This window comes from Oncorhynchus masou, chromosome 28 (genome assembly GCF_036934945.1).
Source record: "Oncorhynchus masou masou isolate Uvic2021 chromosome 28, UVic_Omas_1.1, whole genome shotgun sequence".
In the NCBI taxonomy this organism is placed as follows: Eukaryota; Metazoa; Chordata; class Actinopteri; order Salmoniformes; family Salmonidae; genus Oncorhynchus; species Oncorhynchus masou.
Window position 1 is genome coordinate 69,411,668 of NC_088239.1, and position 15,599 is coordinate 69,427,266.

The window sequence follows — 15,599 nt, forward strand, 5'->3', positions numbered from 1 at the left end:
TCCTATGCCAGGATCCAGACACGGCTAGAACATCCGGGTTGGCAGATTGTGAATAAAACAAGCTTAGGTAGGAGGCTTCTAATGTTAACATGCATGAAACCAAGGCTATTACGGTTACAGAAGTCATAAAAAGAGAGCGCCTTGGGAATAGGAGTGGAGCTAGGCACTGCAGGGCCTGGATTCACCTCTATATCACCAGAGGAGTAGGATAAGGGTACAGCTAAAAGCTATGAGAATTGGTCGTTTAGAACATCCAGAACAGAGAGTAAAAGGAAGTTTCTGGGGTTTCTCAGGTTTCTCCTGATGAACATCTTGCCGGAAGGGAGGGGCGAGGACGGTTCAGAAAGTTATAGCCTATTAAGTTGGCCTATTTATTCTGACTGATATATTAGACATGTTTGAGTGTTTATTATATAGCGGGGAAGTCACTGAATTCCATACTGTTGCCTTATTCAAGGGGACTAAACAGATGTTGACCTTGAATCTCGATCTCTCTCATGCGATGTACGGTTGTCTGCCTTCCTCTCCATTAAGAGTGAATTAGATAGGGCCTCATTCACTGCACTAACAGAAAAAGACAAATGCTGCTAAACTCTAGTCTCCGAGTGATTTGAGAAAAGCATCCCACCCTTTCTCCCGCTCCAGCCTTTAATGCATGCATCTGATTGGACATTGTCCAAGTTAGCCACAGCGATCTACAACATCTCTTGTTTTATTATATTATGTATTTTTTCCTGGGACTGAGAGAGAGATCGGAAAGCTGAGAGAGTGAGTGAGGGATTTGCGGGCAGAAAACAGGAGTTATTATATGGTTAGTAAACTGTTATTCACAGATTGTTTTGTTTTTTCCCCTAGGCCTATTTTCCAAGTCCAGTCCTATTGTTTCTTGGGTTGGCCGTTTGAGTGCCAGAGTAAACTAACCACACATTTGGCCGCACACGTACGGACACAGACACACAGCACATTATTTATATCCTGTAGTTAGTTATACAGACATTAACATAAATGTTTCTCACCTTTTGGTTTACATTCCAAGTGTCTTGCAAGACCCAGGTGAGAAATAGCACAAGCGGTGAAATCCCTGTCCGGCCAACCCCTCCCCTAACCCGGACGACGCTGGGCCAATTGTGCACTGACCCATGGGTCTCCCGGTCGCGGCCGGCTGCGACAGAGCCTGGAATCGAACCAGGATCTCTAGTGGCACAGCGATGCAGTGCCGTAGAACACTGCATCACTCGGCATGTAAAAAGTGCCATGCTTTGCAAGAAGAATGATTTCCTTAATAATCCTGTTTAAATGGACACATCTGAAATCAAGCTACTTTATGGGACTTTTGATAAATGCTGAAAATATCCAATTAGAATGAATGTTCTACCACCGTTACCATGGTATTTTTGCGAATACTATTTAATTCGGAGTTCGGACATTTAAGCGAAAACTACAAGATGCATATTTTCAGTATTTCCAAACGCACTTCACTGGCGCTAAAGAGGGAGGCACGCTGGGCTGGTGCTGACACATGCGCAGATCAAATACACCGCTGGAAACGCTGTTTAAGGTACACACTTGTCCTAATAATTTTAATGGTTGCTCAGAAAACCAGGTGTTTTAATTGACGTATGCTTACTTTGATTTTTAACTACACACCAATTAAGATAAGCAGAGTAAGGTGTTTACGAGACTTGCATAATCTGCCTATTGCCATAATCAGTTTAATATCGAATTGTTACTGCGCATATAAGCATACTCATTGATAGAGGAAGATACAGACGAGACTGGTGAAACATTCCTCTTCACAGCACCAGAGGACAATGATTTATCTATTCTGTTTACTTCTAACTTGAAGATCAAGGGATTATCTGAAGAATATTGATATCGAGGTATTTGTCTATCAGTTAACTAGTGATTATTACCATAGCATTGTGTAGTTATCCTAGTTATTACGGATAAAAGGAGGTATATAGAGGTTGATCATGGAGTATGTAGTCGATCGGTAACTGTGTATGGTTCTGTGTTGTCCTCAGAGTGAATCTTAGTTCAGGTCAGTGTGGTAGGCTTTCCAGGGTTATCGTGTGAACCACCACACAGTGAGATGAGGAATCCCTCTTTCCTCATGGAGCCCAGCCAGCCAATTAGATTATCCCGGCTATATTAGTGGAACCGGTGTGGCTGTGCCTGACAACTGAGGCTGCTTTGTCAGAAGGGAATTTAGAGGCATAGTGGGTGTTCGAGAGGGTCGGCCTGAGCAAGGCTTTGCAGAATGACTTATCTACAATACAAATATTACATCCCAAATCACTACTCATTACATAATTTAAGATGAGCAATTCCCTCAAACACACTGATCCAGTAGCCACCATCAGGCAGATACAGCTGGAGGTAGCTGATTGAGCCATCCTCTGAAACCCTGGGTAACATAGTAAGGAAGAGAATGGGCTGTGGTTGCCAGGGAGCCGTGAACCAGCATTCAGGTTGCCGTGGCAGCGGTTTGGTCTCCATAGGGATCAGCGCACATTATGAGCTTATAGGAGCTTTGCTGAGGTTAACCAAAAAAGGAATGTAAAGATGCCTGCTCGCCCTGAATAGAACCTGTCAGCTCTCTCTCTTGTTTTCTGTGTGCATCTCTCCCTTGCTCTCTCCCTTCCTCCCTGGCTCCCTCCTTCATTCTCTCAAGGCTTTTCATGGTCTCAATCTTTTTTTGGATTTGGACTCCTGCCTCTCATATTCCCCTATTATTTCTTTCTGTTTTGTGCCTCATCCCTCTCTCTCTACTCTATGTAGATCAGTGTGTCAGGTTGGTGACATAAGCCCCTTGTTAAACTCAGCAGGGTGTCCTGTTCTGATCGCCTTCTCTGACCTGGCCGCTCGTTAGGGACTGTGTCGTTAGTGACTGGGGGTGTCCAAATACCCATACTAGTGTACTACATACTTAAACTGAATACTAATTTCTGCGTTTGAGCTACCACTCATCTTTTCCGACTCAAGTGTTTGACAGCAGCTGATAATCAGATAAATTGAAGCGCTGTACCAAAATGAACAAATGGCGGGAGTCAACGCAATCGTGCATTAGATAACCTATTCGGAGTACAACTTTAGAAATTTCACATACTATAAAACATATGCCACGAGTATGGGTATTCGGCCATGGCCACTGTCTTCGTTAGTGTGGGACACTGAGTGGACACTGCAAGGCAACCATCTTAAATCCTGCCCAGCTCTCAGCTCCCATGCACCGTGAAGTGAATAGAGGCAGTCGAGGCAAGGTTGCCAACCATGTTCCCCAAACCCCATCCCTCGGTGCATGGCCCAAATCCTGCTATAGCCTATATGCATACACAGGCATATGTTCACTTTCTCTCTCACTCGTGCGTGCACACATACACACTTTCCCAACGCCACATTTCCAGTAACCCTTCAAGCGAACTGTAAACCTAGATCTAAACGTGCTTAGTGTGTTTGTCTGGGAATGTATGTTTTATGCTTGTGTGAGTGTGCTGCTTAAAAACACCCTCTACTCTCTGTTCTACAGCTGGACACCCATTGACAATGTTGTGCAATGTACTTTTAGAAAAGCACCTACCCTTAGCTCTGGGAGACTGAGTTTGTTTTGCAGTCTGCTACTGACCTCTCTCTCTGTCTCTCTGTGTCTCTCTGTCTCTGCAGGGTGATGATTTTCGAGGACAAGGCTAACGGGGCCATCTGTAAGCCTGATGGTCCTCCACCCAAACGGGACATAGCCAGCCTGCCATAGAGCAAGGACATCCTGAGCCTCTAGACTATATCACCATTCTAGGACCCTACCAAGGCCCCTGCCCTCAGCCAGGGACGTGTACATAGCCTTATCAACTCCCCACCTCAGGATGTGCACACGTCCCAGAAGGGGACTTCTCTGTTCAAAACATGTGGGGAGATAAAAGAGAGAAGGATATATGTGTGTGTGTGTGTGTGTGTGTGTGTGTGTGTGTATTTGCTGTGAAGGCAAGGCAGATTAGCTTTTTAAGACCAGTACATACATGTATATATCTATATTGATGATGAGAAAATAATTATTTTTAATTAGTGTGAGCACTCGAAACCCCTTGGCAATAACCGTGTAATTTGAGTCGTTTTGTGAATATGAGCAATGTGTTGTTTGCTGGGATCAAACTAACAGAGGTGACAATTTTGTGATATCCTCAGTATGTACAGTGGGGCAAAAAAGTATTTAGTCAGCCACCAATGGTGCCAGTTCTCCCACTTAAAAAGATGAGGCCTGTAATTGTCATCATAGGTACACTTCAACTATGACAGACAAAATGAGAAAAGAAAATCCAGAAAATAACATTGTAGGATTTTTTATGAATTTATTTGCACATTATGGTGGAAAATAAGTATTTCGTCAATAACAAAAGTTTATCTCAATACTTTGTTATATACCCTTTGTTGGCAATGACAGACGTCAAACGTTTTCTGTAAGTCTTCACAAGGTTTTCACACACTGTTGCTGGTATTTTGGGCCATTCCTCCATGCAGATCTCGACTTTCAACTCCCTCGAACGATTTTCTATTTAGTTGAGATTTGGAGACTGGCTATGCCACTCCAGGACCTTGAAATGCTTCTTACGAAGCCACTCCTTCGTTGCCCGAGCGGTGTGTTTGGGATAATTGTCATGCTGAAAGACCCAGTCACGTTTAATCTTCAATGCCCTTGCTGATGGTAGGCTTTGTTACTTTGGTCCCAGCTCTCTGCAGGTCATTCACTAGGTCCCCCCGTGTGGTTCTGGGATTTTTGCTCACCGTTCTTGTGATCATCTTGACCCCACGGGGTGAGATCTTGCATGGAGCCCCAGATCGAGGGAGAATATCAGTGGTCTTGTATGTCTTCCATTTCCTAATAATTGTTCCCACAGTTGATTTCTTCAAACCCAGCTGCTTACCTATTGCAGATTGTCTTCCCAGCCTGGTGCAAGTCTACAGTTTTGTTTCTGGTGTCCTTTGACAGCTCTTTGGTCTTGGCCATAGTGGAGTTTGGAGTGTTACTGTTTGAAGTTGTGGACAGGTGTCTTTTATACTAATAACAAGTTTAAAGTGCCATTAATACAGGTAATGAGTGGAGAACAGAGGAGCCTCTTAAAGAAGTTAGAGGTCTGTGAGAGCCAGCTTGCTTGTTTGTAGGTGACCAAATACTTATTTTCCACCATAATTTGCAAATAAATTCATAAAAAATCCTAATGTGATTTTCTGGATTTTTTTTCTTCTCATTTTGTCTGTCATAGTTGAAGTGTACCTATGATGAAAATTACAGGCCTCATCTTTTTAAGTGGGAGAACTTGCACAATTGGTGGCTGACTAAATACTTTTTTGCCCCACTGTATGTGTAATGTGTTGATGCAAAGATTGTGTGTCAACAACTCATCTGTTATGAAGCGATCTGCGTGTCTGGATACAAGTGAATTTATCAGTGGTCCTGTTTTATCATGATTTCAATATAGTATTAATTGTTTTCCAGATGTAATCAATTCGGTATAGTTGTAGTCAGTGATGCAGTGTAGGGTAAACGCCATTTACACAACTTTTGCAAAAAATAAAGGAATAGGAGGCGTTACTTTTTTCACTGTGACCGGCAATAAGTTTCCACGCCTATTTATTTTTTTACTGTTTGTGTTTAGAGGGTTTGTAAGGGAAAATTGCTTGAACAGTTATTAGGGAAACTAACCCAAGTCATTCAGATATTATTTTACCTCTCCCTCATTTTACTCCCCCCACCAAATGATCTAGTTCCCCTTTTAGGTTTGATATTTTTAATCGTGTTAAAGTACCATGCTGGTTATGAAGCACAAGAAATAAAAAGAGCACTGTTTTTGGAAAACCTTTTATATACAGTTGTCAAGATCATCCCATATGATGGATTGTTGCCATGCTGCAGACTCTGCTTGGTCATTGTCTCACTATATGTCAGGGGTGACAGATTATGGCCCTACCCCATTCTTCCAGACTAGAGGTGGGTTACTGTAGTTGGGATTAGGATGTGGTCGGTGGGGTGATGGATTAAGAGTCAGAGTATGACGAGATCCGGTGTTGTAGATTGACACTGGCTTCCTCAACCTAAAGGGGCAGGATGGATGGGGTCGGTGGAGTCAAGTTTAGTAGCGCTTCACATGGATTTATGGAAGATTAGTTTTAAGGCACAGGCACACACTGAAGATTCTCAGCATGTTAGTATCAATTATGATGAAAACACATTCTTTCCAAGTGCCTAAAGTAATGTTGAGAGAAGAGTAGAGGAAGTTAGAGTTACGCTCTATTCTCCCTCCTGAGCTGTATTTGGGAAAATAGTTTTGAAGGTGTTTATTCATGTGTATGTTAGGGTTAGGTGTTACTTTTTTGGTAATGTTCCCCTAGGTCTACGCTGTCTCAGGTACTGCTTTGAATGACTGGATCTTCGAATACATATACAGTACATCTATGAAGTGATGTTAGATATGCAGTTCAATCTTTCCAGTTTCCCAAATGTCCCCGTTTGACTATCCTAGTCTTCATAGTGGTACTGTTCTCATTTCTATCTCGTCTGTAAAATGTTATGAACCTGTCCCATTTCAAATTGTGTTATCCCCGTCTTGCCATGTTTTACTATAATCTTATTTTCTTTCATCTCATTCTGTTCTTCGTCATTCCCCTTATCAGTTTGGGTTAATTTGTTTGTCCCATAAATTCTCTAGTTTCTGTGCCTCACTGTTGCTCTTCTATTCTTATTTTTTTTCTTTTCACGCTTAACATGGAATATAATAGTAAGAGTAGTTTAATGTGTTCGCTTTACATGTTTTTGAATATGTCAGTTATGTACTTTTATTCCCAGTGTGTTGGGTGGTGGTCTTTTTAATGTTCTTTTTTTATGACCACCAATATGATGCACTTTTTTTCTTATTTTTTTGCCAAAACCAAAGCAATTAAAGTTATTTGTTACACTGGCATATGTGTTCTTGGGTAGTTTGTTGTATGAGTAATTCCACTATTGTAGGAAATATTCCCATCAAACACTGAAACCAGCTTACCAGTTTTTCCTGTACTGTTTTTAGATTGAAGGGTATAGAGGTTTGATGCTGTAACTTTGAGGAATAGACAGTGTCATGACGTTGGCCTCTGGGTATAGCAAGCCCCATCCCTGCCTCCCCCTTTCCTCCTTCAACTAGGTTGCTGTGGTCAGAGACGTTGTAAATTCCTGAGGATCTCCTCATGGACACACAGTATAGAGTACATTTTCATAGGAGACAAAGGAAATCCTTCCGCCTCACAGAACTTGAGGAACAAACAAATTTCATGTTCCGGAGAAAGTATAAAAGATCGGTGAAGAATCCAGCTACGAACTGGTCTGTTTGTCACAACTTGGGGAAGCTCATGGGAGACGGTGTGGCCACATTACAATAATGCTGTTTATATAATAGCCTCAGATATGAGGTTTACATGTAATTGTTGTATAAGATGAATGAGTGAGTATGATACCAATTGTGTAATATGATTTTGGACTGTTTAATGAATAAAAATACAATTCCCTTTTGATTTGAACTAAATCAGAGGACCGCCCCTGAGCCCAGTTAGGGTCAGGCCTCCTGGGACAGCCCTTTTTCGGCCCTTCCAAATAAAACCCCCACTCGGGTTTTCGATCAGCAGACCAAGCTTACCTCAATTACGAGATGGCTAAAGGTTGCAGACCATGATTCTCTCAATCAAGGGAGGACAAAAGGTTGCAGACCGTTGCTGAATCTTTTAACCATACCACGTGGTTGAACTCTTATTCTGTCGGTATCGGTAGTCTAAGAACAAGTCTTTGATATTAATTACTAGTCTGCAGCTAGGAATTCGGTATCATTGAACGGGAAGAACGACAACCGCCGGAACATCCACTCTATAATGAAATTAATGAATGTCGCTGAACTATCCACTATAACCACCAGAGAGGGAGACGGACAATTCTACAAAAGAAACAAACTTTTCACCGGCGATCAAGACGACACACTGAGCGTAAATATATATATTGATTGCTATTGTTGCCGAATGAGTGTTCATGTGCAAGGGATTTGCATTTCAATTGTTATAATTATCACTGTCATGACATCTTAGTCGACCCCCACTTCCCCTTTTGTCTAACAAGCCGCCATACCGGTTTAGCCCACTAGGGCACATTCCCCTATCATTTCTTGAAACCACATTTACCTTGTTTGTTTATGCATTTCTGTGAATTACTTAAATCATTTATTTATTACTAACTAAGACAATTGATGTATGGATGACTCATAGTGAAGACTCGGTTTGTGCAGATAACCAACAATTTACGATGTTTGGAATGAGACTAACGTGAGGTAAAGTAAAGTAAATAATTCATTAATTCGAAGACCAATTGATCAGATAAAATATCTGAAAAGTTATTTTAGGAAATGATAACTTTGTAATCTGAATATTTTTCCTTGGTGCTCCAACTTCCTACTTAATTACATTTACATGATTAATCTGTTGATCGCGTAATACTAATTACAGAGAATCTTTGATGAAAACTATGTCTTCAGTTTAATGATAGTAAAGACACGACAACAGGATTCCCTTATGTTACAATGTGTTTAACATAAACATAATGGATATGGATTTGGTTATTTTAAGATACAAATGTGTTAAAACATGTTTTTATTTATTGACTATAAACCATAGCCTTAGTTTTAATCCTATTTATAGTTACTGTAGCCCCAGAGTATGACTGTTACAGTAATTTACGTAGAGAAATAATAACAGGCACTGTAAAATGGTTCCATCAGTGCTTGACTTGGCCCGGAGCGCTATACCTGCACTACATATTTTTGGGGAATTGTGTACAGGCTCCTCTATTAAAAACAAAGCAGCCTATAGCCGGCCCAGATTCACACACTGACGCAAAGTTTATTTGCCTCTAGTCTGTAAATCTGCGTGACTAGGTTTGTTCGAGATTGTGCGGATTTAAAATTGAAAATGTCAAATTAGGGTTTGTAAAGTCATGGAAATTAGTTGCATAATTGTTTTATATATTTATTTTTTTAATTTATTTTTTAGGGGGTGCAGTTTGTTGCTTCCATCAGTGTAATTATCTGCATCATTTCCAATGGGGGGGTGTGTGTTTGTATGTGTGTGTGTGTATATATATATATATATATATATATATATATATATATATATATATATATATATGCGCTCTGCCATTCAAAAGTTTGGGGTTACTTAGAAATGTCCTTGTTTTTGAAAGAAAAGCACTTTTTTTGTCCATTTAAAATAAGTAGATCAGAAATACAGTGTAGACATTAATGTTGTAATTGACTATTGTAGTTGGAAATGGCAGATTTAAACAATCTAAATATATGATGGACTAACTACAGCGTTGTACGAGATCTTCAGTTTCTTGGCAATTTCTTGCATGGATAGCTTTAACTTCTCAGAACAAGAAATAGACTGACAAGTTTCAGAAGAAAGTTCTTGTTGTTGGCCATTTTGAGCCTGTAATCGAACATTTACATTTAAGTCATTTAGCAGACGCTCTTATCCAGAGCCACATGCTGATGCTGTTTTATTGCTTCTTTAATCAGGACAACAGTTTTCAGCTATGCTAACATAATTGCAAAAAGGTTTTCTAATGATCAGTTAGCCTTTTAAAATTATCATCTTGGATTAGCTGACACAACATGCCATTGGAACACAGGAGTGATGGTTGCTCATAATGAGCCTCTGTACGCCTATGTAGATATTCCATAACAAATCTGCAGTTTCCAGATACAATAGTCATTTACAACATTTACAATATCTGCATTATATTTCTGATCAATTTGATGTTATTTTAATGGACAAAAAAATGTGCTTTCAAAAACCAAGGACATTTCTAAGAGACCCCAAACTTTTGAAAGGTAGTGTACATACATCTATCATATATAAACATTTTTTTTGAATATACCTTTTAACCTACCACCCTTCCCCCAATTGGAGTAAACTAATAAACAATAACACTTAGGCTTCTACTTCCAGCTTCTAAACTTATACATACAATACACATTTTAGACACAATCTACTTTACAATAGTTATATTTTGTTTGTTTTTAGTCCTGGCCTTCCTCTATTTCTAATGTCAGAAATGATTTTAATGTAATTCATGAAGGCACGCTTAAGTATTATCAATCACTTAATCGACATATCGGCCATTATGCGAATGACCCTTCAGTGTGTGTCTGCCTGCCAGTGCGAGTGGGCCATTGTCCAAGGAAAGAGTGCAAAGCATTTCAGCAGCAGGTATATTTTAATGACAGACAACACTAACTAGGCAGCCAATTCAAAACGTGTAGCAGTTATTTCGAACGTTAACCGTAGTTAACTAAGCATTAATGTCATTGTCCCCTTTCCAACGGCACCATAGCCTAAATAAATCTGCACTGTTGGAAAGCTGGGATTCCCCTCTAAACTGTAGCAATGTAATTGGGACAACAAACATATTCTAAGAATATCTTAATTGACAACTTGATGTGCATAGATCTCCCCTTTTAGGCTTATATATAAACAGTTACATACCTTGCTTTGAAGTTGCCCACCTTTAACCATTTCATCCCTGATTCATTGAATGAGGGAATCATTTTATAAAGACAATGATTTGGTTGTCCTCCAGGATAGTTACTGGGTATGCAGGCTTTTGTTCAAGCCCTGGTCTAACCCCATTGTAGCCTTAACATCAGCTTGACCTTGAAAAGCAGACTTTGGTGTTCCAGGGCTGGATCAAAAGACAAATCTGTACACCCTGGAGCTCTCCGGATGGCGGGTTGACAACGTGACTAACAGTGCAGTTCTACTTTGTGGGAGGTTTAGTGCCTTGATCAAGGGCACAGCGGCAGGATCTTGAGGGCCTACATGCAATCAGACACTGCAGCCTTCCAGTGTCAATGATGGTTACTTTTTCATGTAGGCTATAATAGTCAGGGAAAATGTGTTTGAACCCTTACCAGTGAATATTCAGAGGTCTCTATGAATCAAATTGTATTGGTCACACACATTTAGCAGATGTTATTGCGGGTGTAGCGAAATGCTTGTGTTTCTAGATCCAACAGTGCAGTAATATCTAACAATTCACAACGATACACACAAACCTAAAAGTAAAAGAATATATAAATATTAGGATGAGCAATGTTGGAGTGGCACAGACTAAAATACAGTAGAATATAATACAGTATAGACATATGAGATGAGTAAAGCAAAAATAAGTAAACATTATTAAAGTGGCCAGTGATTTCAAGTCTATGTATATAGGGCAGCAGCCTCTAAGGTGCAGGGTTACTTAACCGGTTGGAAGCCGCCTAGTGATGGCTATTTAACAGTCTGATGGCCTTGAGATGGAAGCTTTTTCAGTCTCTGTGCCAACTTTGATGCACCTGTACTGACCTCGCCTTTTGGATGATAGCGGGGTGGACAGGCAGTGGCTCGGGTGGTTGTTGTCCTTCATTATCTATTTGTCCTTCCTGTGACATCAGGTGCTGTAGGTGTCCTGGAGGGCAGGTAGTTTGCCCCCGGTGATGCGTTGGGCAGACTGCACCACCCTCTGGAGAGCCCTGTGGTTACGGGAGGTGCAGTTGTCATACCAGGCTGTGATAGAGCCCGTCAGGATGCTCTCAATTGTGCATCTGTAAAAGTTTGAGGGTTTTAGGTGCCAAGCCACATTTTTTTTATTCTCCTGAGGTTGAAGAGGCGCTATTGCGCCTTCTTTTCTACACTGTCTGTGTGGACCCTTTCAGAATGTCAGTGATGTGTACACCTTCTCGACTGCGGTCTCGTCTACTGTTTCCTTAAGTCCACGATCAGCTCCTTTTGTGTTGTCGACATTGAGTGAGAGGTTATTTTCCTGGCACCACACATCCAGGGCCCTCACCTCCTCCCTGTAGGCTGTCTCGTCATTGTTGCTAATCAGGCCTATAACTGTTGTATCGTCATGGGTGAACAGGGAGTACAGGAGGGGGCTGAGCACGCACCCTTGTGGGGCTCCTATAGCGTAATGTCATTTGTGAATTTCGGTGAACAAAGTCTAATGGACCGACATGCAAAAAGATAGCTCCTGCACTTCTTTCTTCCAGAGTCAAGCGGTTCCACACACATGTATTTCTGAAAACACACAAAAACAGTTAAAAGTTGTCATTATAGTAGGCATAGTAGTGCAGCCACTTAGTCAAATGAACAAGCGCATCTCATCTCTACACGGGGAGCTCACTTTCCTGTTCACTTTCCACATATGTTCACAAATGCATGGCTATTGACTTCTACTGTTCACTGGTTTGTAAACACACGGCACCCAGAAGCCCTACTGCTTGCTTCTGGGGAATTATGTTAATCTTTCGGAGCAATTTGGATACAGAGGGAATACACTAACAAGCCCAGCACACTAACGAGGGAATCTGATGGGACGAAAAGCACCGTAAGCACTTGTGTAATTAAAATAATAATCAGTGCTCCATGTTAACACCTGCCACTGCTGCTTCACTACGCCATAGGCTGCCTTTAGCCCTGGTGCTCTACTACGCCATAGACTGCCTTTAGCCCTGGTGCTCTACTATGCCATAGGCTGCCTTTAGCCCTGGTGCTCTACTACGCCATAGACTGCCTTTAGCCCTGGTGCTCTACTACGCCATAGGCTGCCTTTAGCCCTGGTGCTCTACTACGCCATAGGCTGCCTTTAGCCCTGGTGCTCTACTACGCCATAGGCTGCCTTTAGCCCTGGTGCTCTTGTTAAGTGCTTTGCTTTGTCACTGTTCCCTGTCTATGATATTAAATTGGGAAAGTCAATAAAGTAGTATCTGTATCTATACTCCAAAGGGCACATCTCCAACAGCTACATCTTATAGCTGCATCCTATAGGCCTGTGTGATAGTACACATCTGTAAGTCTATGCTTATCAGGATACTGTCTATTGCTACTGCTGCAATTTTCTCAGAGCTTGCGTCCGTCTAAAGCAGTGTTTCATCACAGGTTTTCCCCGACTGACAGTCTAGACCGACTAGAGAAACACTTCAAACACTTTAAAACATCAATGCTGTCTGTCTGTCTGGTTGCAGCCTGGTCTGGTCTGATTCCCTGTGGCAGATACCCTGCTGTGTGGTGGAAATGCAATATCCGGGGCTCCCAACAACCCCCCCTCCCTCATCCTCAATCTCTATCTTTGCTCTCTTTCTATTAATGATTTCTATCGTTCCAGGCTTTCAAGAACACCCCTCCCTCAACCCCTCTTTCTCTTGTCTTGCTTTCTTTCTATGATCAATCTAGGCTTTCACCATTCCTTCCTCTTCAACCTCTCTCTCTTCTTTATCTCTTCTTTCTTTTCTCTCTGTCTCTCTCTAATCCAGGGTCAGTCCTACTGAGCTCCAAAGCACAACATTATTAGGCATGATTGAGAGAGCAAGGGATTAAAGGTCTTCCTCTCCTCCTCCGTACAGTGAAAAGCCTGTCAATCATACATTTCTGGCTTTAATGTCTCACTGTTGCACAATGCTCTCGCATTTTCTTTATCCATCCATCCATCCATCCATCATTCAACTATTTATAACATGACACCACCGGGTGGCACCCTACTCCCTAAGGGTTCTGGCCAAAAGTAGTGCACTATGTAGAGAATTGAGTGCCATTTGAGATGAAGTCCCTGTTTGGAAAGGAAATTATGCATGAAGCAATCACTATTAGTAGTCCTGCCTGAGGCTTATCTGTGTCTGGCTGTAACCTTTATTCTATGCTAAATAGTTCCACTTTCAGGCCTCCCTCCACCCTGGAAATACACTGACATCTACTGGAGACACACAGCAATGGTTGAACAAATGCTGTTTCACGTTTCTAATCAACTCACTGTTTGAGTTTGACTGTCATCTTGTGGCTGCAAAGTAGACATGTGCATGAGTCAGACTCATACCATATACAGTCATTGGTCAGACTGATTATTGATCAGTGTTCATCACTTAGATGATAAGAGGGGGAATATGTTTTAAGGTTTTATTCAACAACATTTGTACAATAGTCTACATTGCAGGGGCCAGGGCCCTTTAGCCCAGATTACTTGTTTATGCACACACACCCACGTACATACACAGTGGTGGGGGAAAATACCGAATTGTCATACATGATTTAAGGTCAAGATACCTCAATAGAAAAGGATCAGAGGCATTTGGGATGTTCTCTTGATCAGTGTGTGAATTTGGCAATTCCCTCTCCTGCTAAAAATTTTAAGGTGTAAGGAATACTTTGGGTGTCAGGGAAATGTATGGATTAAAAAGTAAAATATTTTCTTTAGGAATGGAGTGAAGTATAAGTAAAAGTTGTGAAAAATAGTAAATTATAGATACCCCCAAAAACGACTTAAGTAGTACTTTAAAGTATTTTTACTTACAGTGCATTTGGAAAGTTTTCAGACCCCTTCCCTTTTCCACATTTTGTTACGTTACAGCCTTATTCTAAAATTGATTAAATTATTTGTTTTACTCATCAAACTACACACAATAACCCATAATGACAATATGAAAACAGGTTTGTATTTTTGCAAATTTATTACAAATCAAAAACCGATAGCAATGGGTCTGAATACTTATGTAAATAAGCTATGAGACTGGAAATTCAGCTCAGGTACATCCTGGAAACAGATCTGGGGAAGGGTATCAAAAAATTTGGGAGCATTGAACGTCCCCAAGAACACAGTGGCCTCCATCATTCTTAAATGGAAGAAGTTTGGTACCACAAAGACTCTTCCTAGAGCTGACTGCCAGGCCAAACTGAGCAATCAAGGGAGAAGGGCCTTGGTCAGGGAGATTTCCTCTGTGGAGATGGGAGAACCTTCCAAAATGACAACCATCTCTGCAGCACTCCACCAATCAGGCCTTTATCGTAGAGTGGCCAGATGGAAGCCACTCCTTTGTGTAAAAGGCACATGACAGCCCTCTTGGAGTTTGCTAAAAAGGCACCTAAATTACTCTGACCATGAGAAACAATATTCTCTGGTCTGATGAAACCAAGATTGAACTCCTTGGCCTGAATGTCAAGTGTCACGTTTGGAGGAAACCTGGCACCATCCCTACGGGCATATTTCAGTTTTTATTTTCTATACATTTGCAAAAATTTGTAAAAACCTGTTTTTGCTTTGTCATTATTGGGTATTGTGTGTAGATTCATGAAAAATAATTACAATTTAATCAATTTTAGAATAAGGCTGTAACAAAACAAAATGTGGAGAAAGTCAAGGAGTCTGAATACTTTCTGAATGCACTGTAAGGACTTTACACCACTGCAAATACACACAGTTTGACAGCAATTTGTCTAGACTTTTATTTTGAAAATCCACTTCAACTCGTCCCAATGATGACACGGAAGAGTATTTTTTTTACACGACCCTTCGCAATCGCAGAGTTGTCTAGTTACCGCAGTCACAAAGTCAATTTAGCTATATCGCAAAAAGGTATGAAAACAGAAATGTGCTTTTTGGTCTTAATTTCAAGTTAAGGTTTGGCATAATAGTGTGGTTAAGGCTAAGTTTAGGTTTTAAATCAGATATTTAGAAGATACATTGTAGAAATAGGCGGGGTTTATCCATTTGTGGCTGTGGT

General features: G+C 41.0%; 1 protein-coding gene across 1 annotated transcript in view; it reads left to right on the forward strand.

The window, feature by feature from the left end:
• LOC135518156 (allograft inflammatory factor 1-like) overlaps positions 1-6,948 on the forward strand; it is a 38,154-nt gene extending 31,206 nt beyond the window's left edge. Inside the window, exon 6 of the mRNA XM_064943081.1 lies at positions 3,664-6,948. Coding sequence (XP_064799153.1) covers positions 3,664-3,751 — 88 coding nt within the window. The 3' untranslated portion in view covers positions 3,752-6,948. The remainder of the gene's footprint in view (positions 1-3,663) is intronic.
• Positions 6,949-15,599: the final 8,651 nt, after the last annotated feature.